At 40.8% G+C, this 25,062-nt stretch overlaps 1 protein-coding gene across 4 annotated transcripts in view; it reads left to right on the top strand.

The window, feature by feature from the left end:
- The window catches only part of SPOCK3 (SPARC (osteonectin), cwcv and kazal like domains proteoglycan 3), a 402,955-nt gene that overhangs the window by 294,106 nt on the left and 83,787 nt on the right, over window positions 1-25,062 (top strand). For all 4 annotated transcript variants that reach the window (XM_065405133.1, XM_065405132.1, XM_065405131.1 and 1 more), the window contains one exon: window positions 13,103-13,217. In XM_065405133.1, coding sequence (XP_065261205.1) covers window positions 13,103-13,217 — 115 coding nt within the window. The remainder of the gene's footprint in view (window positions 1-13,102; window positions 13,218-25,062) is intronic.

Raw genomic sequence — 25,062 nt, 5'->3', positions numbered from 1 at the left:
ATTATTTCCAGTTAATTAAGTGAGGTTTTTAGCTCAAAACTTTATATTAAATATATTTGTGTTTTTCTCAAGGCTCTTATAAGAATTATATATGGACATAATTATTTCTAAATTGTACTAGAAATGTTACTTAAAGTTAAGGTTGCAAAAGTGAATTTGCTTTCAACATAAATGCTGAAGATACAGACAATCACCAGTTTATACAACAGTAATATCCAGAATGATCTCAATTCACATAATGTACACTCAAAACATACCCACATATTCAACTCCACAACTCTTGGAGGAAGGAAGCATGAGTGGGATAAGTGTGAGTTTTTCTTAAAGGAAAACAGTTGTGTGGGGTTGGAGGGGATGTTCCAAGTCCCTGTACACTCACAGTCCCTTTGTTTAATTGCTTGCATTTTAATTGTTAGGGGCTAGAGTGGGGGCTGGAGGTGGTGGTAGTGCAGAGGACTATGGAAGGAGTGTGTGTGTGTGTGTGTGTGTGTGTGTGTGTGTAAATTAAGGCATATTGGAGGGACAGAGACTTAAGAGGTCTCTCACTCCCCTGCTCCAGACACATTGCATCAGTCATTCCCCTGCTCCAGATTCCAGAAAGTTTGGTTAGAGCTGAGGAGCAGGGCCTGAGAATAGACATGGAGCTGGGGACGAGTACCCTTCTCTCTGCCCCAGTTTTGTCACTGACAAGCATTAGATTCATCATCCACATGACTGGTCAGTAGTTCTGACTAAAGATTATTCATATTTGACAAATATACTATGCTATACAGACATATGTAATCCAATTTAACATTTGGAACATATGCACTAGTAAGTATCAGCTGAAGCTGAATTGAATTACTCATGAGTGCATTTTCTTATTAGAACTATACAGAGTGCCCTGTTTAATTTTAAAATAAATTCCCACATAATAAATTACTGGCCTGTAAAGAACTTTCATTACCTAGATAAGTTACAATTAAAGATGACAGCTACCTTTCAAACATGAAACATTTTTGCAGTTTTGTAATTACTAGTTATCAGTCATCTAAAAAGTATCTCATTAATGTGCTAATATTAATGTTCTAGAAAGAGTTCCTGTTTGCCTCAACACAGTGAAATTTTGTTAAGATTTCAATTCACATCAAATTCACAGTCCATACTGTGCACTAGATGAGGAAGGAGTTGTGCAGAAAAAATAGTATGTGATACTGTAATCAGATTGCATCATAATGCATATGCACACGGGGGCAGAATTAACATTGTGTGGGCAACTTTAATTCTGGCATTTCTTATCTTTTGAGTGCTTGACTTTGCAACTTAAATAACTTAGTGTTTTTTGGCTGTAATGGGTCTAACTTTCTCTGCAAAGAATATCAGAGCACTTTACAAATCTTAATTTATAGGTGGGGCTGGTAGCACCATTCATTATTGAGGTTACTTGATGCTTTCCATTTAGAGACCTCATTATCAGTTGCTCATTAGTTTGCTAACCTTTAACCATTTGGGCTGAAATTTTCCATTGCAGGTGTTTGGCTCAGGCAGAATTGTTTGGGAAAATTTCAGCCAAAATAATCTAGCCATTTCTGAGACTAAGGCTAGGGAAAATATCCATGCTTTTCCTGTATTAAATTCAGGTGAAATTTTCTTTGAAATTCTCTAGTGCCCCTGTCCTTTGGAGCAGGGACTTGAAACTTGACTGGGAATGGGGTCTTTGCATCAGTGATTTGCCTTTTGCCATGTAATCTACTCAAAACTGGTCAAGAAATAAGCCTTTGGAAAAAACTGCAGTTTGCATATACTAAGTAGAGACTTGCTAGACCTTTGAAGCTAAAAGTCTCCAAAGATGCTGTGCACACTGATCATGCTCCAGTCCTGGGCTGAGCAGGACTTTACCAGCAATTGCCATTCTGCTCTGCTGGGGATAGGGTGAACATGAAAAATCGGGACAGGGGGTGGGGGGCAATAGGAGTCTATATAAGAAAAAGACCCAAAAATCAGGACTGTCCCTATAAAATTGGGACATCTGGTCATCCTAGGTAGGGATCATGCCAGGTCCAGGCACTTGAGTGCAGAGTGCCTGCATTTCCTGTGTTCTCAATGGCACACACACCCTACTTGGTCCAGGCAGAATGTAGGAAGAAGCTGCCTGATTCAAATGCAGAGGAGAAAAGAGCCACAGCTGATGAGGAGAGCTGAATGGAACAAGGAGCCTGGGGAGGAACTGAGACTGCAGGCTGCGGGGAAAGATGATACTTGGTGGATATGGAGAATGGGATTGGGATCCAGGTAGATAAATGTGGAAAGGGGCAAAGACACTAGGATAAGGAGCCATGGAGGAAGTGGGGAGGACACTGAGTTTGGATGAGGAGCCTGGAGAGGAAGACTGGGAGGCAGTGGGGTTGCAGAATGAGGGTGGGGGAAGAGTGAAGTCAGTAGAAGGAGAGAGAGAGATTGGATGAAGAGCTGGGAGGGGCAGGAGAATATGAATGGCTATGCAAGGTGAATGGAATCAGGAATGGTGGGGCAGAGATTGGGACTGGGACAGAGAGTCTGGAGGGGGGAGACTAGATTGGCTGGGCAAGAAGACTGGAACTGCAATGAGGAGTGGTAACTAGGACTGGCTAGGAGTATAGGACTGGGATGACATGCCAGAGAGCAGAAGGGGCAGGTTGGAAGGGATGGGGAAGAAGCAGTCAAGTAGGTGAGGGAATGGGTAGAAGAGCCTGTGCCGACTAGAGCACACTCTCCTTCCAAGGCTAGATGGACCCTGAGAATTCATTCCTCTGCTATCAGCAAATAGCTGTGAAATCCACAGACAAAAGTGTGTCTCATCCCAATCTAGTGCTGATCCAGATAGGGGATTACAACATACTACTGCAATCAGGTGTTTAGTGAGCTGAAGTGGCATAGGTCTACATGGTGGGTCTAAAAGTTCACATCACAGCTCCCGCTGACTTCAGTTGCAGTTGTGAATGCTCAGAACTTCTGCAAATCAGACCCAAAGGTCTTAAGGAGGGCACCAAAAAAATTTGAGAACACACAATTAGTGCCCACCTAAGAAAAGTTTGGCATTACTTGCCCAGCATTGCTTAGGAACTCTGGCAGGAATAGAATCCAATTATCCAGGGAATTATTCAACTGCCTTACTCATCATGAGACCATGCGTTCTTTTCATGTAATCTCCTGCCTCATTCACTACACTCATTCCAAACTCTCATATCCTGCCCCTACACCAAGTGGCAGGACCTTTTACCGCCCAAGGAGGATGGGGAATCCTGGGGCCTAGGCCAGTCTGTATTCCACCTGGGTCCCATGGCCCACTGGGGATATTAGTTGGCGGCTCCTTCATGGAGTTGTGAGCATAGGCATGTACTTGGCGCAGCCTCAGCACTTTCTGCGGCAAGAGAGGGACCCTGGCGCACATTTACATTAAGTGCACCAGGTTGCCGCCCCTCTTACAGGTCCTCTAGAACCTCCTCCTCCTTCTGGCTGCACTTTTCCCTGCACCTCCTGATTGATGTGCACCCTATCTGTGTCCTCATGAAGTTGCGAGACCTCCTGGCACTGGCCAAGTTGGCCGTCCACCATACCAGGAGGACGAAGCTGGACGAGAGGGAGGGCGCTCTGTGATTGTGGGGCCTACTTCAGATCCCTGCTGAAGTCACATCTCTGGGCCGAGTTCCTCTGGGCTGCATCCACTGATCCACTGGATGCCTTAGAGGAGTAGTGGCCACTGTCTGGGTTCTCTGCTCAGTATCCCGCTCTGGATCCCTGCTTTTGAACCTCAACCCTTACTGCCATCCCTCCTTTATCACTAGTTGTTCCCTGTGTTTGGTCGATGCCTGGGACTGGTAGCTCCTCCCCTTAGGCTGAAGATAGGGGCCTTTAGATGTAGATGGGCTTGTGCCCGCCTGTCCCTCAGTGCTTCAATAGGTACACTCATTCCAATTTCTGCAACAAATGAGGCACAGGTCCTACAGACCAGTCTCCTTCACTACACAACCCTGATTCATCCCCAGAATAGGTCCATTCCATGCACTGAATGAAGCAGGGGTCCTGTGGAAAATATGTGATCATGTAATTAAAGACCATATTATAATGCATACTCACGAGGGGGCTAAATTAAGGTTGCACAGGCACCCTTATTTCTAGCACGTCCTAAATTTGAGTGCTTGACTTTGCAACCAACCTCAATAATGTTGTGTGTGTGTATTATATATATAGAGAGAGAGAGAGAACAGGGATAAATTTACCTTTGGTTAAATAGCAGCTTGCCTCTGGAGTAGAACTTGGCAGAATGTTAGAAAAACCTGTGCTTTTTAGTTTATAGGGCTTTTAACATTGTAACAAGAGTGATAAATACAGAACTCATATATATCAAAATAACATACATTGTAATAATTGTAGAACAAATGTGACTATTCCCATGCTTATAGATTGTAAGAATAATAAAACTGTATGATTTATATCTAAATATGGCATGAATGCATTGACATTTTTCTTAGAGATTTTTAATTGCTGCTCCCCAGTGCACTACACAACAGTTTAGAATGAGAAATAAAGGATGTTGTGTCCATTTGAAACTATACAAGGTACTTAAGTAAGCAGAATATTGGAATACAAATTGGAATTTGTCTAGGAGGACCTTGACATTACAGAAAGCTAGCAACATTTCATCTTGAAATGTACTGCCAAGAGGCTCTGACATAGTAGTAACTATATGTCTATATAAAAGTGGGATATATTTTTTAAGGTACTGTGCAGTATATCACTCTGAAGTCAGAAGTGCCTGCACTTGTATTTCAAAAATAAATGTACTAAATTCAAACAGTTTAAGCACCATAATAACATACAGCTAAGGATGTGGTGAAACTGCCAGGTGGCTGAGCTCAGAGGGAATGAGGATCAAGGGATGAAAAAAGGACTAGATACGTTCATCAGTAAAATGAAAAGTTTAATTTCACAACAGAAGAGACTTATAATTGTATAATTAAGTGAGGTGGGAGGGGAGACATTTAGATGAGATATTAACAACTAAACTGGAAACCCGAGATAAGAAATGAGGAATATTGTGAAGTCAAGCAGTGAGTGCCTTGAAAGTTTTATGAATTGTACTTTGACGATTCAGTCTTTCTCCATAGATTGTTTAAAAAAAAGAAAAACAAAAAACAACAACCCTGCAATACTGTCAAATTAGACCACATTGTTTCTCTGGCATCCCCCTGTTTTCAATCCATTCTGTCTCTCCCCCTTGCAATCTATCCTCAGACTGTCCATTGCATCAACCATCCCTTAGGAGTTTTTCAAGCATTGTATTTGCATTTTGTATTGTCCAAAGACAGGTGTTTGAAAAGGAAGCAAGGTACTCTGACCGCCCTGGGTTTCAACGGACTGTCTTTGCAGCATTTTTGTCCCTAGCTAGCCTATGGAGCAAGGAAAAGAGATTTGGACAAGAATTTAAATTTTCTTCGTAACATCAGTTTAGTGGCAGCACTATATATCAGGATGCATATTGATTCATTTTCTGATTCATGAAGACACCATGTTTCCTGTGGACTACTGGAGATGTAGGGCCTGATTTTGCCTTATTAGTCATGTACATCACTGCAAAATTAGTGTAGAGTGAGAGTAAAATTCTAGCACAAGCCTGAGTGGAAAATACTGGAAGTGTTGTGCACCCACTTTGTACTCACTATGTGTATTTGTCCATGACTACAGAAGGTGAAAATTAGGGAAGAATATGTTCTTTAAAATTTAAGCAGAATTTAATCCTTTTGTGGGATTTACCACTGAATATGTAGACTGTGTAGCCAGCGACACAACAGCAGGTGATTGGCACTGGTTAGTAAACCTGTCTCCCCTTGAGAAGTTCCAATGGCTTTGGGCAGAGGAGTGCCTATGGGTGGGATAGAGGAAACCCCTGAATGAAGAAAATGTCCCCAGAAAGGTGGATGAGCCGGAATTTTTGTTGGCCAACTGTATCCACATTTTTGGGACAATACCCATCCAGAAATGGCGCAGTTGTGGCTGTGATAAGGTGGGTGCTTTTTGCAACTCAGAGTGGTGTTCTGGCTAGAAGCTGCAGCAGGCTTATCCCAATCATCTTGACCAGGGGTGGCAAACTGTGGTTTGTAAGCCACATGTGGTTCTTTTACCATTAAAGTGCGGTTCGCGGAGCCCCCCACCCCACTCCCCATTCTCCACATACCAGACCAGGGTGGAAAAGCTCAGGACCTCTGCCATGCAGCAGGATGGTGAGGTGTGTGGGCTTCTGCCCGTCAGGAAGGGGGGTCTCAGGGCTTCAGCACCATGGAACGTACCTGCTGGTGCGCGGGGCTTCAGCAGGAGCAGGGCTGAAGCCCCGAGCCCTGTCAGGCACCTCCCATGGGGCTGAAACTCACGAGTCCCAGCAGGTGTACCCCTAGCTCTCGAACTTCTGAAGATTGTTGTGTGTGGTTCGGAGGGTCAATAAGTTTGACCACCCCTGGTCTTGACCTTTGTCTTGCCATTGAAGTTCTATAGATCCTGCCAGGAGAGAACGTGGAGGGCCTTTGGCAACCCCTTCCTTCTTTATTTTGCTTAGGTGTGCACATCAAGAGTCTGTGCTCGATGGTTGCTTGTTCTGATAGGGAAGGACTCAGACATTTGGCAGCAGCTCAGTTGTCCAAGCAGCCCTACTTAGGGATGGCCTCCTTGCGCCAATCTGGGAAAGGCCCTAGAAAAGGTGGGATAAAGAAGCTTCTGTCTTCCTTCTTCTTTCCTGGCTCTAAACTAATCATTGCTTGTTGGAACATTTGCACTATGTTAACTAGACTTGACCTTGAAGACTATGAACTTCAGAAAACAGTCATAATTGATAGAGAACTGCATCAGTTCAGCATTGATATTGCAGCCTTCAGTGAGACAAGGCTTTTGGAAATTGGATCACTAGATGAAGTAAATTATCACTTATATTGGTCTGGGAAACCGGACAATGAACCAAGGATAGGTAGTGTTGGATTTGCTGTTAAGAAGTCTGTCCTCAGTGCATATACCCCTCCAGTACCTATCAGTTAGAGGATCATGCGGCTGGATGTGAACACGAACTTGAGAGTCCTGACTCTTCTGTCCAATTAAAAAAACCCAACACTTGATTATTCCAAACAGCAAAAAGATGAATTTTGTTCTCAACTGGAACAAATAGTTGAGAATGTCCCCACAAAAAGCAGATTCGCTCTTCTCGGTGATTTCAATGTGCACGTGGGTGAGGATTTGGAGCACTGGGGACACATCATTGGTAAACACAGCACAGGTAGCCTCAACAAAAATGGCCAGCTTTGTGCCTCTTGTGAGCTGATAGTCGCAAATGCCTATTTTGCCATCAGCAGCTGCAGCAAGGTCACATGGAGGCACCCTTGCTCAGGATCTTGGCATCAGCTTGACCTTATCCTGATCCGTCCCAGAAACATTCACGATATATTATATGTTCAATCAATGCATAGCGACACTGATCATGCTGTTGTTAGGGCCAAGCTCCAATTACATCCTTAAAAAGATCTGTTCTGTGAAGCCAAAAGGTAAACCTCACCTCAACATCACTAATATGAAGGACACTTGTACAAATTTCCAATGTGCACTTGAGCTTGTTTTTGAAAATGATCAACCTGATTCTGACACCTTGTGAGAAAATTTTAAGAATAAGACACTGGCTGCTGCCAAGGATGTCCTTGGAACCACAAAGAAAAAACATTGACTGGCTTGCAGCATCTGAACATCTGCTGCTTCCACTTATAGAAAAGAAAAATCAAGCTCTCCTAAGTCTACTTCAACAACCAATCAAGCTCAGAACTCTCAAGTTTAAGGAGGCTAAGGCTGTGGTTCGGAATGCACCAGAGAATATGCCCAGAAATATTGGCAAAACCTGTGCAAAATTATTTAGATCTGTTTTGAAAGAGGGGACCTTCATAGTACCTATAATGGAATTGAAGGGGTACTTGGTCCACTTTGTAAAAGAACAAAAACATGAAGGCAAAAGATGGTACCATATTGACTGACAGGCAAAAACAGCTTGACCGATGGACTGAGGATTACAAAGAACTCTATTGAAAGAATGCCATTGTCTGTGATACTGCCTTAGCTGCCATTTCCCAGCTTCCAAAAGTGCAGGAGCTGGACCAAATACTGACTCTTGAAGATGTAGAGAAGGCTACCAAAGAGATTGCAACTGGAAAAGCAAGCAGCAGGCAATGACCAGTTACCTCCCGAGCTCCTAAAGGCAAGGGGGAGAAAGTTTGCAAGTGACATCTATGCACTTCTCTGCACCTGTTGGGAAGAAAGCCATATACCTCAGGAACTGAAAGATGCAAAGATAATTACGCTATATAGAAATAAAGGGGACAGAGGAGACTGCAACAATTATGAAGAGATATCTTTGTTCAGCATGGTCGACAAGGTGCTTGCAAGGGTCATATTGAAAAGACCCCAAGTCCTTGCTGAGTCTACCCTGAGAGCCAGTGTGGGTTCAGAGATGAATGCTCCATGTGACATGTCCTTCATATTGTGCCTGTTTGCAAGAAAAAAGCCATAAACAGGCACCTCTCTATGTAGCATTCATTGACCTACAAATGTCCTTTGACATGGTTAGCAGGAATGGCATCTATAAGATCCTGTTGAAAATTAGCTGTCCACAAAAGGTGCTTTCCCTATTCAAGAGTTCCACGAGGGAATGAAGGCAGCCATCCAATATGAAAATGAAACATCATCCGAGTTTAGTATTGATGCTGGTATGAAGCAAGGCTGTGTCTTAGCGCCCACTAGCTTTGGTATCTTCTCTATTCTTTGCCTTTGGAAATGATCAATCTGGCATCTAATTGAATTGAGGATGGCCAACAGCTTGTTTAACATCAGATAAATAACATCAGATGATTCCAGCACAGAAGGCACGTCACCCAGCTTACTATTCGGGATCTCCTTTTTGCAGATGATGCTGCATTCATCTCTAAATTATCTGATGAACTGCAGGTCATGATGAACAAGTATTTTGATGCATGCGCCAAGTTTGGCATGGTGATCAGTATCAAGAAAATAGTTGTCAGATTTTAGTGTTGGTACCTTGTCACATATGTCAATAATGAAGCTCTGGACAACATGGATCACTTCTGCTATCTTGGCTCAATTATTACCAGCTCACATAACCTTGATAGGGAACTTGATGTAGAATCTGCAAAGCTTATGTTACCTTTGGCAAACTTACCTCATGTTTTTGAAACAACAAATTGCTAACCCTGAACACAAAGGTGTCTGGTTTATCGGGCTTGTGTCCTCAGTACCGTCCTTTACAGGTGTGAAAACTGAGTCACCTACTCCAAGCAAGCATGGAGATTGAACAGTTTCCACCTCCACTGTCTTAGAAAAATCCTTGGAGTTACTTGGAAACAACAGATCACCAATAACGAGATCCTTCAGAGAGCCGGGCCTGCAGTCTATGCAGACTATGCTGGACATTCACAGGCTTCACTGATTGAGACATGTGGTGCGCATGCCTAAGGATTGTCTGATGATGGCTGTGCTCGGTGGCCATCTTAAGAACCACCCACGATGCAGAGGAAGGCCAAAGCTCCGATAGAGCGACAAGATGAAGCAAGACCTCAAGAAATTCAGCATCCCACTGACAATTGGGAGAAACCTGCCCAAAATCATTCAGTTTGGAGAAGCCAGGATAAGAATGGTTCCATCACCTTGAAGAGCCATCAGAGAGACCAGGCTGAGTCCTGCAGGCAATGCAGGAAGCAGAGTGTGCTTCAACTTCCATCTGGTGAGTGGATCTGTAGCCACTGTGAGAAAGTTTGTCATTTGGTAAGTGCCACTGACGGACCGACTTTGTCTTGTCTGCTTCCATCTGTCAAGATGTTGAACGGCCACATATTACTGTGAATAGAGGTGGAATGGTTAAATAACTTTAATGAAAAGAACTAAATGTACACCAATTCAGAGCCCTCACCCATGCTCTAATTATGTTAGATGAGCATTTTTATTAATATAATATTAATATAATAAAATAATTTCTTTTAAAACATGTACCTATTTGAATGGAGCACACAGAAGTCTTAGAACCCATGAAAATCTCTGACCAGAAGACCAACCAAAAAAAAAATCATCTCTTAACAAATGAAATCTCCTGTATTTTACACTATTTGAATTACAATCTTTTGTATTTACCAGGATTTTAAACAGTAGGTCTAATTTAGGCTCTGCAAAGACTTATGCACATGCCTAATTCTAAGTAAGTGGGTAGTGCCATTAAAGACAGTGTTATTAGACACATGCACAAGTTTTTGTAGTTGTTTAATTAAGCTGGAACAATAAGAATTTCCAAGATTTAAAAAATGGAAAAATCCAAATTTTGCACAGAAATATGTATTAAATTTACTATTTGGCGAATTTCCACACTTTCTCACCCACCATTATGGACAATATAATGTGTTCTATGCCATCTCTGCATTGGAATAGTAGAGAGCTGCACAGCCTCAGTAGGAACTCCCAGAAACAGATACCTTCCAGTGCTCTAGGAAGCACAGGACGAGTAAGCCTGCTGTTATACCCTTTAAAAAGGATGTGTTTCTTTCAATGCCAAGCTAGCTCTGCTTGCTGTTGCAGAGTAGGGAGGGGGCATGTTTTGGTCTCTTCCTGATCTTTTCTGAGAGATTAGTTGCTGCTGTGAGCTGTGGGTTTGTGTAGACCTTGATCTGAGCACAAGTGTGGGGTGTCTGGCTCTTGTTCAGGACTGCAAGAGATGAGGATCCAATTGTCCCTCATCCCTCTCCTCCCCCTCCACCAAAATCCACCGCCTGTGAATCTGTGCAGTGCTGAGCACATTTTTACATAAATTCAAAAATATTGAGATCCGTTTCTTTTATCTCCTCTAACAGTCTTCTTTCGGGGTGCTTTTCTCATATACTTCTGTAAAATGATAACACTCAGTTTGTCCTGCTCTACCAACACTGGGAACAGTTATGTGGCAGAATTGAGAAGACCAGGTGTATAGAGGGTTGACAAAAATCAACATGAGATGAGGGTGAGTTTGAATACGTTTGTGTCTGGCAATAACAGACCGAGTTTACAACCTGACCTGCTGCTGTTCCCACAAGCCCACGTTCCAACAAATACCTATGCTCCCCCAAGTTGCCATCTTCCTACCCCTTACCTTAAAGGAAGTTAGCAAGAGAAAGTCAAAGCTCTTTCCAAGCAGTGTCAGCAGTCACTATAGAGATTGCCAGAGAACCTAGCCACTGGGGTAATGTAGTGTGGTTCAGCTGGAACTAAACCAAATAGAAGATGAGTCGGAGTGTGAGAATAGACTTCTGGTGACTTTCTCTGACTTTGGGTGATGCCTCAGAAAATTCCTCCTATGTTTTTCTTCGCCATTTGAACTTACCCTCTGAAATAAAAAACATTGGGGTTCTATCTCCTTCACCTGACTGAGCAGAGGGAAGTCTTCCATCCATCTACTGGAGGGCTAAATACTCTCTAGCACCATCTTTTTTTCCTACTGCTTCTTTCACCCCACTAAAGCTCCTTACTAGGTGACTACAGATTTGTTCATAATAGACTGGGAAACCGTCCTACCGATGATCCTACAGGCCAAAATCAAGAACGGACCTTTGTTTGAAGAGGTTCATGGGATCAGTGTGGCCCTATTTTTTTCTAGCTATATAGAAGAGTTTAACTTTTTGATTAGAAAAATAATGATCATAATTTTATTTTTATCCACCTGTATGTATTGTCCATGTTACTTTCTTTTTTTTTGAAATTACATTTCTGGTTTTTGTTTTAGTATTGTTAATGTCAGAATGTCCATAATTCCTGAGCATGTTTTACACACATTGTGTACAAATCAGAACTAAGCAACTTTCAACTTAGTTTTATATTGTAGAAGAGAGAGCCCAACTGAAAGTGTCACTATGTGGAATACATTAAATTGTATTGTCTATGACATACTGGCTTTATTTTGAGTAGGTTATTGTGTTAATAATAGAAATGTATGAATTGTTAAACACTATAAATAGATTCCTATTGCTGTCCTTGCTATCTTATTGATCATTAACATATACAGAACAGATAGAATCGATATAGTCTGAGCACCCACATGTATTCTTTATGCATGAAGCATAACAGAAGAAAATACTATATCTTTACAGAACTTTAAATAAATCTACTGAGTTGGTGTCAGTAATTTACTATATCTTCAGAACTTTGACATAACATAGGGATTTCATCATACCTGTGACTGGGTGTTGCAGGATGTAAGACAAATACCGGAAAATCTGGACAGGCACCATTTTTACAATATCAGTGGCACTCTTAATCTAGTCTTCCTTGCCTGGAACTATGATTTAGGGAGCCATACTAATATGGCTGCACAAAAGAGGAAGAGGCTTATTTCCCTTTACTCTCCTGTGTAGCTATATCAGGGATTGGCAACCTTTGGCCCGCGGCCCGCCAGGGTAAGCACCCTGCCGGCCTGGCCGGTTTGTTTACCTGCCTTGCTGCAAGTTCGGCCGCTCGTGGCTCCCATTGGCCGCAGTTTGCCATCCCAGGCCAGTGGGGGCTGTGGGAAGCGGAGCGGGCCAAGGGATGTGCTGGCTGCTGCTTCCCGCAGCCCCCATTGGCCCAGAGCAGGGAACTGCAGCCAGTGGGAGCCGCGATCAGCCGAACCTGTGGACGCGGCAGGTAAACAAACCGCCCGTGCCAAAGGTTGCCGATCCCTGAGCTATATTATAGTGATTCACAGCCTAGCCCATAGTTAGTGTCTTCACATCATGAGTGTTGTACGTGAAGGTGGATTGTGTACATATTACTGAATGTATGTAATTAAACAAATGCATTATTAATAGAGATGAGCCTAAAACAACCACCACCTGAAATTAGAGGACAGAACATTGCAGCTTGTTTCCATCTTTAATTCAAACTGTAAAGTGCAAAGGTAATATATACTGTACAGATATTTATCTAGCATTTATAACCACAAAGAACAAGAAGTGATGAATGACTAACAAAAGTTCCTTTAAATATTCAATTTTAACTGGAATTTATATTATAAAATATATTTATGTTAATTCTCATCATTCTCTTATTACAGTGCAAACTAGAATATCAAGCATGTGTCTCAGGAAAACAGATTTCTGTGAAGTGTGAAGGACGTTGCCCTTGCCCTTCAGATAATCCCACAAGTATAGGCAAAAATGGTCAGAGGGGTAAGTAAAGGCAATTTCAGTTTTATTTTTTAACTGAGCGTTTTTAGAGAGGAATATGATTTAATTAATGGAAGAGCACAGCGATCACTAAATGGTGATTATTCTAAAGAAAAATGAGATTTTATTTTCTTACAGTGGGTTTTGAAATAACAGCTAGAGTAGAAGACAATATTTTTCAATGTTAACTATAGTGTAAAACCATTGTTGATATTTGTATATTATTGTTCAACACAACATGCTTAGCACTGTATAAAACACACAGAAAAACACAGTCCTTGCTCTAAACTGCTTTCACTCTAAAGGTCAAGAAGACAAAGATGCACTGAAGAATCCAGGGTGGGAAGTAACTTAATTTAAAAAAAATATTCTTAAGTAATAAGTAGCAGCAATTGTATTGTTGTTATGTACTGACAACTAGAGGGCATCATGGAAAAGGTGAGCTTGTATGTGAGAACTGAATGAAAAGACATTGATGGCTTTCTGAACCAGGTGCACAGTATTTTTGTGAAATTTGGGTCAGCAGAGAATTTGGTTGCTTTGTGCTGCTTCTCAGCCCCTCGCGCAGTGGGTAAAAAAGATTTGTGGCCAACCGCTTCTAGATTCTACTGATTCCTGGGTGCTGGAACAGCCCATCGTGGCTGCATGAAGCTGGTGTAAATTATAGAACAGCAGGAGTTTGCTCTAGTGGCTGCTAGATGGATGACCTCAGAGTTGGGAGGCACGCAGATGTTGTTTAAATCCACCTTTGTGCACACACCTCCCAAGTGTGCCAAATGCAGCACAGCTAGAGCCTGGGACTGACTTTCTTTGCTCTACATTTAGAGAATCTCTTTATGTATAAATGCCATTTTTCCTCAGTGGAATCTATGAATACTGGTGTTCTGAAGATATTTTTCTCTGGCAACATTATAAAGAAAAAACAAATAGCATTTATGGTCTTGGTGTATATTATTATATCAGTACTTTCTGAAGCTAATTTATTAACTTTCATGGGCTATTTTAAATTATTGTGTAGAGAATTCTTATCACCTCCATTGTAAAAGTTAGCTGCTGATTAAGTAAATTTTTCTTACGGTTTAAAAAAAAAAAGATTGGATTAGTTAATTTTAAGTAATGAGTTTAAGTAACCACAATGAACACAGATACATGTGCATGCACACACAACCAATTACAAAACTGTGCTAACACATCACTTATGCCTCTGCTTTTTTCTGCAATAACATCACTAAGTGTTATCTAAATACTGTCTGTAGTGTAAACTGCTGCACTACAATAAGGCATCAGGTTTTTTAATTGCATTAATTTTTAGTTGCACTTTGGTACCTGTTATCAGGGCTTTAAAAAATTCTGCAACATCTACTCACCCTAGTAGCTCAGGTGAAAAATACTGAAGCAGGGATAAACCTCAATTAGCTTAATTGGTGCAAGTCCCTGCATGGTTCAGTGATACCAATCACTAGTAACCAATTGCTGATTCAGGGCTATTTCTGAGTATAGACCAGAGACTCCCCCATGGGTGGAAGAGAGATGACCCTGCCTGGCTACCTGCTTCCCGCTTGCCCACCAGTAGGCATGAAGTGGAGAATTAGCTGAGAGGCTTCACTCTGGGAGGCCATTTTCACCTCTGCATGTGGTACCTCTGCCCCTGACCCCCATCTTCCCTACAATCAGGGGTGCTGGAACAATTTGTACAGTGGGGATGCTGAGAGCTATTGAACCAAACTGTAAACCCTGTATATGATGGAAACTACTTCGGCTAGGAGACGCAGCAGCACCCCTATCACTTCTATTTCCAGCACCTATCCCTAAAATAAAGTAACAGTAGCACTTAGCCCTCTGCTCCCTGCCTCCCTTCCAGCCCATTCATCTGTTCTAAATTCCTACTTGTCCTGGATGAGTGAATTTTTCAATCACAGCCTACTATTAATACTAAAATTATCTAAATACTGAAAATAAATTATAGGTACAAGTTAGCAGCTTCAACAAGATGGAACTGTTTTTTAATTAGTACTCTTAGGAATGAACTGTTCCTAAAGACTTACCCGGTCAGGGGATAAAGATAATTTATGTTCAGTTGAGTAGAGGGAAAAGGCAGTGAGAATTTAAACTAATTCTGTCCTGCCAGATTGTGAGGACAAACAGAGTACAAGGTTTTCTTACAGCTGCAGATCAGTAGTACATAAAAATGTGAATGTCATTTCTTTTCAGTGCCAAAGGCCAGGAGACATGAAAAATGTGAAAGTAGGTTGAGTATCATTGCTAGTATTTCAGCTGTCATTTACATTAAAAGTTCATAACGCTCCAGCAGTAGTACACTGTGTGTGTTAGTCAACCCCCCTCAATGTTTTCTAACAAAGCTCATCTGTGCTTTGATCAACAAAGAGTAATCTAGGGATCATGTTGAAATGGTTGGGAGTGTTTTGTCATGCATCTGCAATATTAAAAAGAATAGAATACGAATCCTCAAGAATATAAATATGAGAAATATAATTACATGCATCTGATGAAGTGGATATTCACCCACGAAAGCTTATGCTCCAATACGTCTGTTAGTCTATAAGGTTCCACAGGACTCTTTGTCGCTTTTTACAGATCCAGATTAACACGGCTACCTCTGATAATTACATTGTAGATAGCTCGATTACAAAATATTTTGTTTAATTAAGAAATGAATCCAAGCAACCTTTTTGGCATGAATAAAAAATAAGTTTAATAACAGTATCTGAAAATTAATGTTACATAATTCACCAAACTGCATGTGCTTGCACGCTAATTTAGTGATGTAGTATGCAGTTTGTGGCAACTAGCTACTTTGACTTAATTTAATTCATGTTCCTGTTCAGCCAAATTGAGTTTAAAATATAAACAGCAGAATTTTCTTCAGGGGGAATTAAGCAAGTTAATAGTGGAATTGTAGAGAAGATGATGAAAATGCTATTGTATTAAAGCCCTTCTGTGTCTCTTTAATAGATTCTCGTGTAACTGTGTATAAGAATTTAATTCTGATAAAAATGTGTTCTGTAGAACTAGAATAATTTGACTTGTATATTTGTAAAAATCCTTCCTCCCTTTTAACTCATTTTGCTTTTTTTTTTTCCCTGCTGCTGCCCTAGTTTTTCCCCATGAGTCTTAAATGGCAGTATATGCCTGTTTGAATCCCTTCTCTTTTCTGTGTCTAGTACAGTTTCATTTGTACTCTCCAGTCTGTGAATAGTACCAAGTTAACTCACATTGACAGTCTGTTGTTGGGTGCATATTTCTCATCACTGAGCATGTAGTCTGTTGCAACTTAATTATGTGGCCCAGACTTCTTCGGACTGGTCTACATTACTAAGTTAGGTCGACATAAGGGAGCTTATGTTGACCTAATTATGTGTCCGTGTCTACACTACAGCCTTCCCCCCACCGATGTATGTGCCCTACTACACCGACCTCATAACTCCACCTCCATGAGAGGCGTAAGGTGTATGTTGCTGTAGTTAGGGCAATGCAGTATCTGTGTAGACGCTGCATCCCTTACATCGGCTGTTGACTGTCTTGTAAATATCACAGCAGGCGCCAACTGCTCCCTGCTCCCCTGAAGAGCTGGGCGGCTGGACCCTACTCCCAGCTGGGAGCCAGGGAGAAAATGGACCCCATACCCAGCAGGGAGTCAGGTCAAGAAGCCCTGGCAACCCCAACCTCCCCACTGGGAGCTGGGCAGCCTTGTCAATTTCTCAGCTTGGTGAGCTGAGAAATTGACAAGGCAGGTTTCTCGGCTCCTGGCAGGGAACAGGTTGGGGAAAAGCCCTCAGTGGCTTTCCCTGTTCCCAGCAGGGAACGGGGAGTGGGAGTTGGGCGGCAGCCCACTGGGAGCCCAGTAGCCTGTGGGACAGCCAGGTGCCCGGGGACCAGGCTCTCAGCTCCCCACACTGCCCTTCTTAGGTTGGTGGAAGTGCTTCTAGTGAGGATACGCACCACTGACCCAAGGAGGGTAGTGTGGACATGCACTACCACAGTAAGTCGACCTAATATAGGTTGACTTACATTTCTAGTGTTAGACATACCCTTCTATACTTACAAATTTGACTATTTCCTTTCATTGCACTGTGTTCACTGTGCGTCCAAACCTGCACCTATTATGGTCAATGACAAAACTTTCATTTACTTCAGAGATAAAGGATCAAGCCCCTTGGTTTCTTAATTCCTCCAGATTTTGGAATGTTAAAATAGATTTTGCCTCTTTACAAAACTTATTTAGTTTTTGTTTTGTTTTATTTTTAAACATATGTAGGCATTTATAAGGTCCTTGTCTAGCCTCAACACTAGGCCAGTCTATACTACTTTGATTGGACAATTCCCAGCCTCTCCACTCTCTTGTAATACTGTGACTCATCTTGTGTTGGGGAACCAGGTTGGAGGGGTTGTCATACTTAGTGCTGTGAGTCCAAATGTCAGAGCTAAGGGTCGCGACAGAGTCAGTGCCAGGAAGCTTAGCCAATGGTCAGAACCGGATTACCAGGAGTCAGGGAAGGCAGGAGCAGGGCTGGTTCTGAGGCAGGCGCAAGGCTGGGTGCAGGATGGGGTCTGGACTGGAGCAATGAAGGTGCAAAGCCAGAGCAAGGCTTGGAGAGAGATGAGGACTGAGAGGCAGAGAATCCGGGCCTGTTCATTGAGCAGCCAATGAGCTGCTGGGCTTAGAAATCAGCCTGCTAGCTTCCTCAGCCAATCAGGCAGGGCAGTTTGTCAGATAGCCTAGCTGGCTTGTTAGACTGTCAGGAGTACAGAACAGATGAAGCTGTGGGGCATTACTCCTGACTTTTTGTCAGGTCTTCATTGTTGGGGGGGGTGTTTTTGTTTTGTTTTTTTGATGGTTTGAGAGTCAGGGTGTCAGATCTCTTCTCCCCTTTCAAGCTCCCTACATTCCAAAGTCCTTTTTTGCTGAATCCCTTAGTAGCCCTGGTAGAGACTGCCCCTCCAATAGCCAGGATACAACAGGTTGTAGTGTTCCATTCTGAGAGGGCTCACCCCTACATTCAGGTGGAATTGAGTAAACTCCTCCACACCCCCAACATACACCTCAATACTCAAGGTGTTTTTTGCTTTGCATTAAGATAAAATTAGCCAGAAACCAAAGTTCTAGAGGTCTAGCTAGCCTGAATAGGCTCTTCGCTGCTTTCCAGCACCAATTCTTAAATTCTATCCACTTCATTCTCTGAGTGATTTGAAGAAATAGCAGTTACTACATTGGACCCATTGTCTAGTTTTTTCTTCGGAATTGCTTCTCTTGCTCCTGACTTCATGCTTGCAGATAGTCACTGCCACTAGGCTGGGAAAGAACTCCTGCAGGATTACATCTTTATGACCTCCCAGATCCAATGAGTACCACTTGCCCTAGTGGAAATCACAGACCTGATGCCCCCAATGCATAAAATTCAGCTATCGAGTCTAACTCTGGCATCCAATCTCCCCCACTTCAGGGAAACCCTATTGCACTGACAAAGAGTATAATCTAGTGCCCAATAAAACCTCCATCTCTTAATTCGTCCTTTAGTAATAAATTTGGGCTGCCCATGAGCAAAATACCTCCCAAGGGCACTACCTGCGGTGTGAAATTGAAGATGTCCATGCTTGTAGTTAATGCAAAGATATCTTCTTGGATGTTCCAACCCTCCAACCTACTGCCTATTTAATAATAGTGAATAAAGAAATCTACCTCTGTTTCCATACAGTGGTGACATCTGTGTTTCATTTGCTGGCAGTACTCCTAAACTACTAGCCAATGGGCTATGAAGTCAGCAAACTTGTCTCATCTTTTGGATAAACCTTTATCTGCAGGAAGGGTGGATTCAAGTGGCCTACCACCTGTAAAGCTGGCTTTAACCAAGCAGAAACTCCTGGGCTTCAGATGGCAATCTGGGAGTGAGGAAGAGCTCCATCTGACAAGACAGATCATGCATATGGTCATCCCCCTGGTGTGCAGGTGACCAGTAGCTTACCTGAGCGCCTCCAGCCAGCCCACAGCTAAGATGATGCCCTTCCAAGCCAAAGTGGGGTGACACCTAAAGAAAACTGAATATCTTTCTTCTTGATTGACCAAACAAACACCCCTTTGAGGCTACAAATGTTACATTTTTGAACATTTTCTTCTTACGTTTAGCATCTATGTGATTTTATAGTTCTTTCACTTAGCATATTTGAAAAGGAGGTAAAAAGACATTTTAAAGATTATAGAAACCATGTCTCTGTACTTTGGTGATTGTTCAACCAATGTGACAGGTCTAATTATGGTGGAATTACCTCTGAAAATGTGTCTGACCGACTCTCTAGCCTTATGCCACGTTAACCTCTACAATTAATTGTGGTCTCCCTGTCATTTTCTACAAATTGTTATATGTGGATAGTTGATAATATGCAGAACTGAAAAAGAATACTGAAGACTTAAAGTGAAGTGAGCTGTATTTTTAATTTATTTTTGATCCACAAATTGACAATTATCGCTCTCTGGATAAAAGCTAAAAAAGGAAACTAAATATGTAATTATACCGAGACATCGCTCCTAAGCAAAAAATAATGTACCAGAAAGTTTCTGAAATTAGGAGATGGTCTTACTGGATACATACTTGGGTACATACTTGACTAAGCCACATCTGGTTTGGAGGAAGGTGGGAATAAAATGAATACTTAGTATATTTCAAAAGTACCAAAATAGATTAATCTTCCTTTTGAGAGTTGGATAGAGTATAGAACCTAGGATCTATACCTCTCTGATGTGTCCAATACCAGCTGACTTGCACAAGATGGGGGAGGTGTTGGGCTGGGTTTGTTAAATGCTTCAATTCATTCACAAAAAGGAATATCAAGGGCAGCTGTCATGCCCTAAGAAAATTATAATAACCAAACAGTATAAATGCAGGGCATGAGAGGGGAAAATGTGGGCAAGCAAAAGCAAATTTGTGCTTATTATTTATTTACTGATACTTTTATTTTATAGCTATGATGCAGATCGGGATCCCTATTTGCTGTACAAACATAGGACAGTAGTCCTACCTCAAGAAGCTTACAATCTATGAAAGCACACAATATCTAAATGATGAGGGAAACAATTAATTATGTGCAATTTAAAATATATTTGCTTTATATAGATAGATAGATATAGATATATAATTCAAAATTGTGTGTGTGTGTGTGTACACACATTAGATAGATAAGTAAATATACACTACCTTCAAATGGAGAACTGAGCAGTTGATGTTGGCCATTGGTATTTTGACTGGGGTGGAGGTAATGCAGTAAGAGATAAAAGTGATTAAATGGACAGGAACAGAGTTGTAAAGAGCTCAACATTTTCCCACGATTACAATGAAACACTGAACTTTAGTTTCCATAACAATAATATATATAGGTAACAGTTGAACACACTGTTTTATTGAAATATTTACAATTTTTAAACTGATAGCCAGAGCCCTGCTGCTGTATGTTATTTTTTCACAAAATGTAAAAACTAAAGATTATCTGTAAAAGCGCAAATTCTGTTTTTTCTGCATTTTTCTGTGTCAAATGGATTTTTAGTATCCCTGTTTATAACCATCTGACAACTTCCATAGCAGGACAAAACTATTGCCAAATGCTTATAATATTGACATGAAGTAAACTTCTGGAGTGATAGACACTCTGCAGAAATCTAGACTTGAGGCAAGGGAGCTCTAAATGACAGGAGGGTAAGAACACAGGTTCAAGATGGCAGCATTCAGTATTCTGCAACCAAACAATATTTGAGGAAATCTCTGAGGATGGATAGAAGAAGACAGAGGCTGTAGCATGAGAAATCTGGTAGAGAGAAGCTGATTCTCCCTCTGGGGGAAATACTGAAAGTTGAGCCACTCTGAATGGAGATGACTGACTGGTTGACTCCAAGTGCTTTTCCACCCATTTAATCTAGTGAAGCTCCCTTATAAGGCAGACACTTGCTTCTGGTCCCATCCCTGTCTTGTGTATATGAGTGACTGCAGCCTCACTGCCTGAATAAATTAATATTAGATGTACATAAGTCAGTTACTGTGCAAAGCTGTAATTGTCTGGTGTGTTTTCTTTCCTTTCTGGACCAGATATTTTGAGCATGGATAGATGTTTCCATCCAAGTCAGGGAGACTTAGTATCGGATGTGGCTGCATTCATTCCACTGTTGAGTCTGGAGGGGCATGTGAATGGGATGTACATAGGATTCCCACCTCTGTAACGAGATCCTTACTGAATCTGGCATTGACACCAGATCCTGACATTTTGAGTGTCAGGAGAGACTACAGGAGGGGTCTGGAGTGTTCTTGTCCACGAGATTGTCCCTATTAACTACATTGCCATCCCCAGCAGTTGTAAGACTTACCTGGCTGACTGGGGTCTGGATGGATGAATATAGGTTGTGCTCCTCTTATGGACCAACCATGTCCTTATGAATAATGAACAGAACTCCCACGTTCACTAGCCACCAAGAAAGGGGATGTTTTGAATAACTCCCCAATAAGATAGTTAGTAAGAGGTCAACTAAAGTTTGCATTATAAAAGGCTTCCTGAAAAAAAAGGGTCTTCATTAATTTGTCAGGGAGGAATGCATATGTAGCCTGGACAACTGCTGCCACTGTCATGATTTTTTTTTAAGTGTACTCTTCTGCCAATGTGAAGCCAAAAGGCAAAGTGTCATATTGAAAATGCCTTCATCTATTGCAAGTTTTGAGGGGCATTAAGCATATGAATGTAGGAAGCCTGGCAGGGGGACACCATAATGTGCTGAATATTGTCACTCTATTAATCTCAGTTTTAGCAAATAAGTTCCAGGAGCACCATTATTTTAGGTTACCTAGGTAACAAGAGGTGGGAAAACTTGACGTGAACACAAATACAATTAGATTAAAAACAAGGTGGGTCCTGTTGTGTTCCGTATACATTGCTACTTAAAAAAACAAGTATAGGTAAATAGTGTTTTTAAACAAATTGCATAGCAGCATTCCCAGAAATCCTCGTTATGTTTTTATTCACATGGCACTATCTTCTTACTACATGAGTTAAAACCCTGCTACATCATACAGGTGTGGATACCAAATAAATCATTTTTTCCACTGTTTGTATTGAAAGAGAAAGCGGAGCAGTGTCCCAAAATCACAAATGTACAATTCGAGGGATGAGAGTAACACTTGTAATAACCTCTTAATCACTAATTTCCATTATTACCTTTCAAGGACAAACAGTACATTTTATTCTCTCTATAAAATTAATTTCAGGAATGAAATCGATATACCTTAAGATATACACCAGACCAGTCAAACCTGATAACATCAATTATTAGCTATGGGGTGGCCAAGTGAAGCTATTTATATAAGAAAATGGGCTAGATTCCCATCTAAAAATGTTTACATGTTTATTGTATATTCAAGATTGAGACTTCAAATCCAGAAAAATACAATAAGCAGGCTCTCAAGTTACAATGTGTTCTGGTTTTATATTCACAAATCTACTCATATGAATTAACATGAGTTCTGAATATATTTCACAAAATAGGAATTCCATAAGTGTTGTTGTATTACTGATAAATCTATTGTAGAAAATAATACTGGCTTTCCTCCAAAAAAAAAAGTTGTATTAAATTGGCAACAAAAACCTTAAAGAGGTGTGCTTATTTTCAGCATGGAGAAACTATTGCCATTTCAGATGTCAACTTTCTTAGGAGAAGAGGCTCAATAAATGAGTGGGCATTTTCAAAAGCAGCAGCATTAAGCCAGGTTTGCTTATTGGAAACCTTTCATACACTATTAGCTGAATCAGCCCTTGTTTTGGTCATTTTTTTATTACATTGTTCTTCTTTCTAACTGCATTTCAGTTTTTTAATTCATTACCATAAGATGTCTCACAATACAATATTGACTAAAAACAGTAAAGCAGTTTATACTGAAATTAACCGTCAAGCAGCATCTTCAGTAGATGGTCTTGTGGCTAATGCACAAAACTGGGAGTTAGACTGGATTTCTTGTCCTGTCTGTGCCATAGACTATCTGCATAGGTTGCTTAGCTCCATTCAAGCCTGATCCTGTACACTAAAGTCAATGGACATTTTGCTGTTGATTTCAGTGGGAAAAGGATTAGACCCTTGTGCTGCCTGTGAGTCAGTTTCACTGTCTGCACAGAGATGATGAAGCTTAGTCCATTAAGGCTGATAAAGTAGTATGAGATGATACAGTGAAAAGAGTTATAGAAATGCAATTTTTTATTATTAATCTAATTCTATTTCCAGTGAAAATTAATTTAATATTTTCTTTAAAATAAGTTCAACTTCACTTTTCAATTTCAATCCTTCACATATATACCAAAACATTTTTTGCCTTTACTAATTCACTCATTTACCATTTGAACTTTTAAAATGTTGGTCTTTTGTGGCAGTTTTTGTTTGTGTCCTCATTTCAAATTCTTATGCCTTGATATTGGACCATAATATTGACAAAGAATCTCTTCTTTCTCCCTTAGTGTTATAACTGCTTCATAGTCCATTTTCTGCATGATAGTTCTGTAATATAGACTGCTATTGTTAAATTAAATTTTTTATTGCTTTAGTAATTTTTATATTGTTAACATTCATTTTTACTAGAGTAGTGAAGTAATAATCTCAGTAATATTCATTTGTAATCTTAAACTGATTACCAGTGTTGCAGTAGGAATGTGATATGATATAAAGGGAAATTGCTAGTACAATATGGTTTTATTATTATATTTATATAAGAATGCCATTTCCTATTCATGCCAAACATTGACATTTACTTCAGTGGTTGTGGAATAGTGGAAACTTTAATGGAGACATTTTTATTGTTTATTCCCCCACTGTTCAAAAGTTTTCTGTATGACTCTCATTTAGATTTATAAGCAGAATAAAAATATAGCGTCTCTGTACCATATCTTGAAAAGCACAGAAGTAAGGATATTTGTTTTTGCACAGATATCCTTTGGGTGAAATTCATCCAGATGCAGAATTCTAGCAAAAGACCCATCCACTACTTAAGCTCCATGTTAGGGCTTCTAATAGAGAGGCTTCCATATCTCTTGCACATGAAGAAAAGTGTCTCAGTACTATCCTCACATACTGCAGATTAAGACAAAGTTGATCAGTGAAGGTGAGCCAAGGGATCCATATTTACATAATCAAACAGCACCCCACCTCCACATACATAGTACAAGACTGATGCACAGGGGCCATGGCCATAGACTGGAGGACTGGGAAATTGTAGCACTGCTCTGTATCATAGGCCCAGCCTATGAGTGAATTTCACCTCCCAAAATCTATTCTCACCTCCATTGCCTTTCACCTGCATATAGGCACGGGTATTGTAGCTTTATGTGGATGAAATTTCAGACTTCCTATATAGAACCTGACAGGCATATGTTTTAATTTTTTTAAAAATCTACCATATTAAGAAAGACTTACTAAGAACTAGAGCTGGTCAAAACTTTTTTGTTGAAAAATGACCTATTGATAAAAAAAATCATGGAAAATCTCCTGATTTCTTCACTTCTTGGGGGTGAGGAAGATCTTGAGTGTGAGGGACAGGATATGGCAGTAAAATATCTGTCTTGTAGAAAACAAGCATCCTTCCTATAAAGTAAAACAATGAAGCTGAAACATTCTAGTTATGCCATATCGGGGGTGGAGGGAAAATTAATGATATAAAAGAGCAGATAACGTGTTGAGCAATGACAATTGACTTTTTACTCCTCTGAAACATAGACATAAATGCAAAATTCCTTTAAATCCTGTACTGTGCACATGACTAACATTGGGAACTCAAGTGGATGGATGATGGGGGTAGGGAAACAGATACTAACATCC

The sequence above is a fragment of the Emys orbicularis genome, chromosome 5 (assembly GCF_028017835.1).
Source record: "Emys orbicularis isolate rEmyOrb1 chromosome 5, rEmyOrb1.hap1, whole genome shotgun sequence".
In the NCBI taxonomy this organism is placed as follows: domain Eukaryota; kingdom Metazoa; phylum Chordata; order Testudines; family Emydidae; genus Emys; species Emys orbicularis.
Note: the sequence above shows the minus strand (reverse complement) of the source record. Positions and strands in the feature narration are given on the sequence as shown.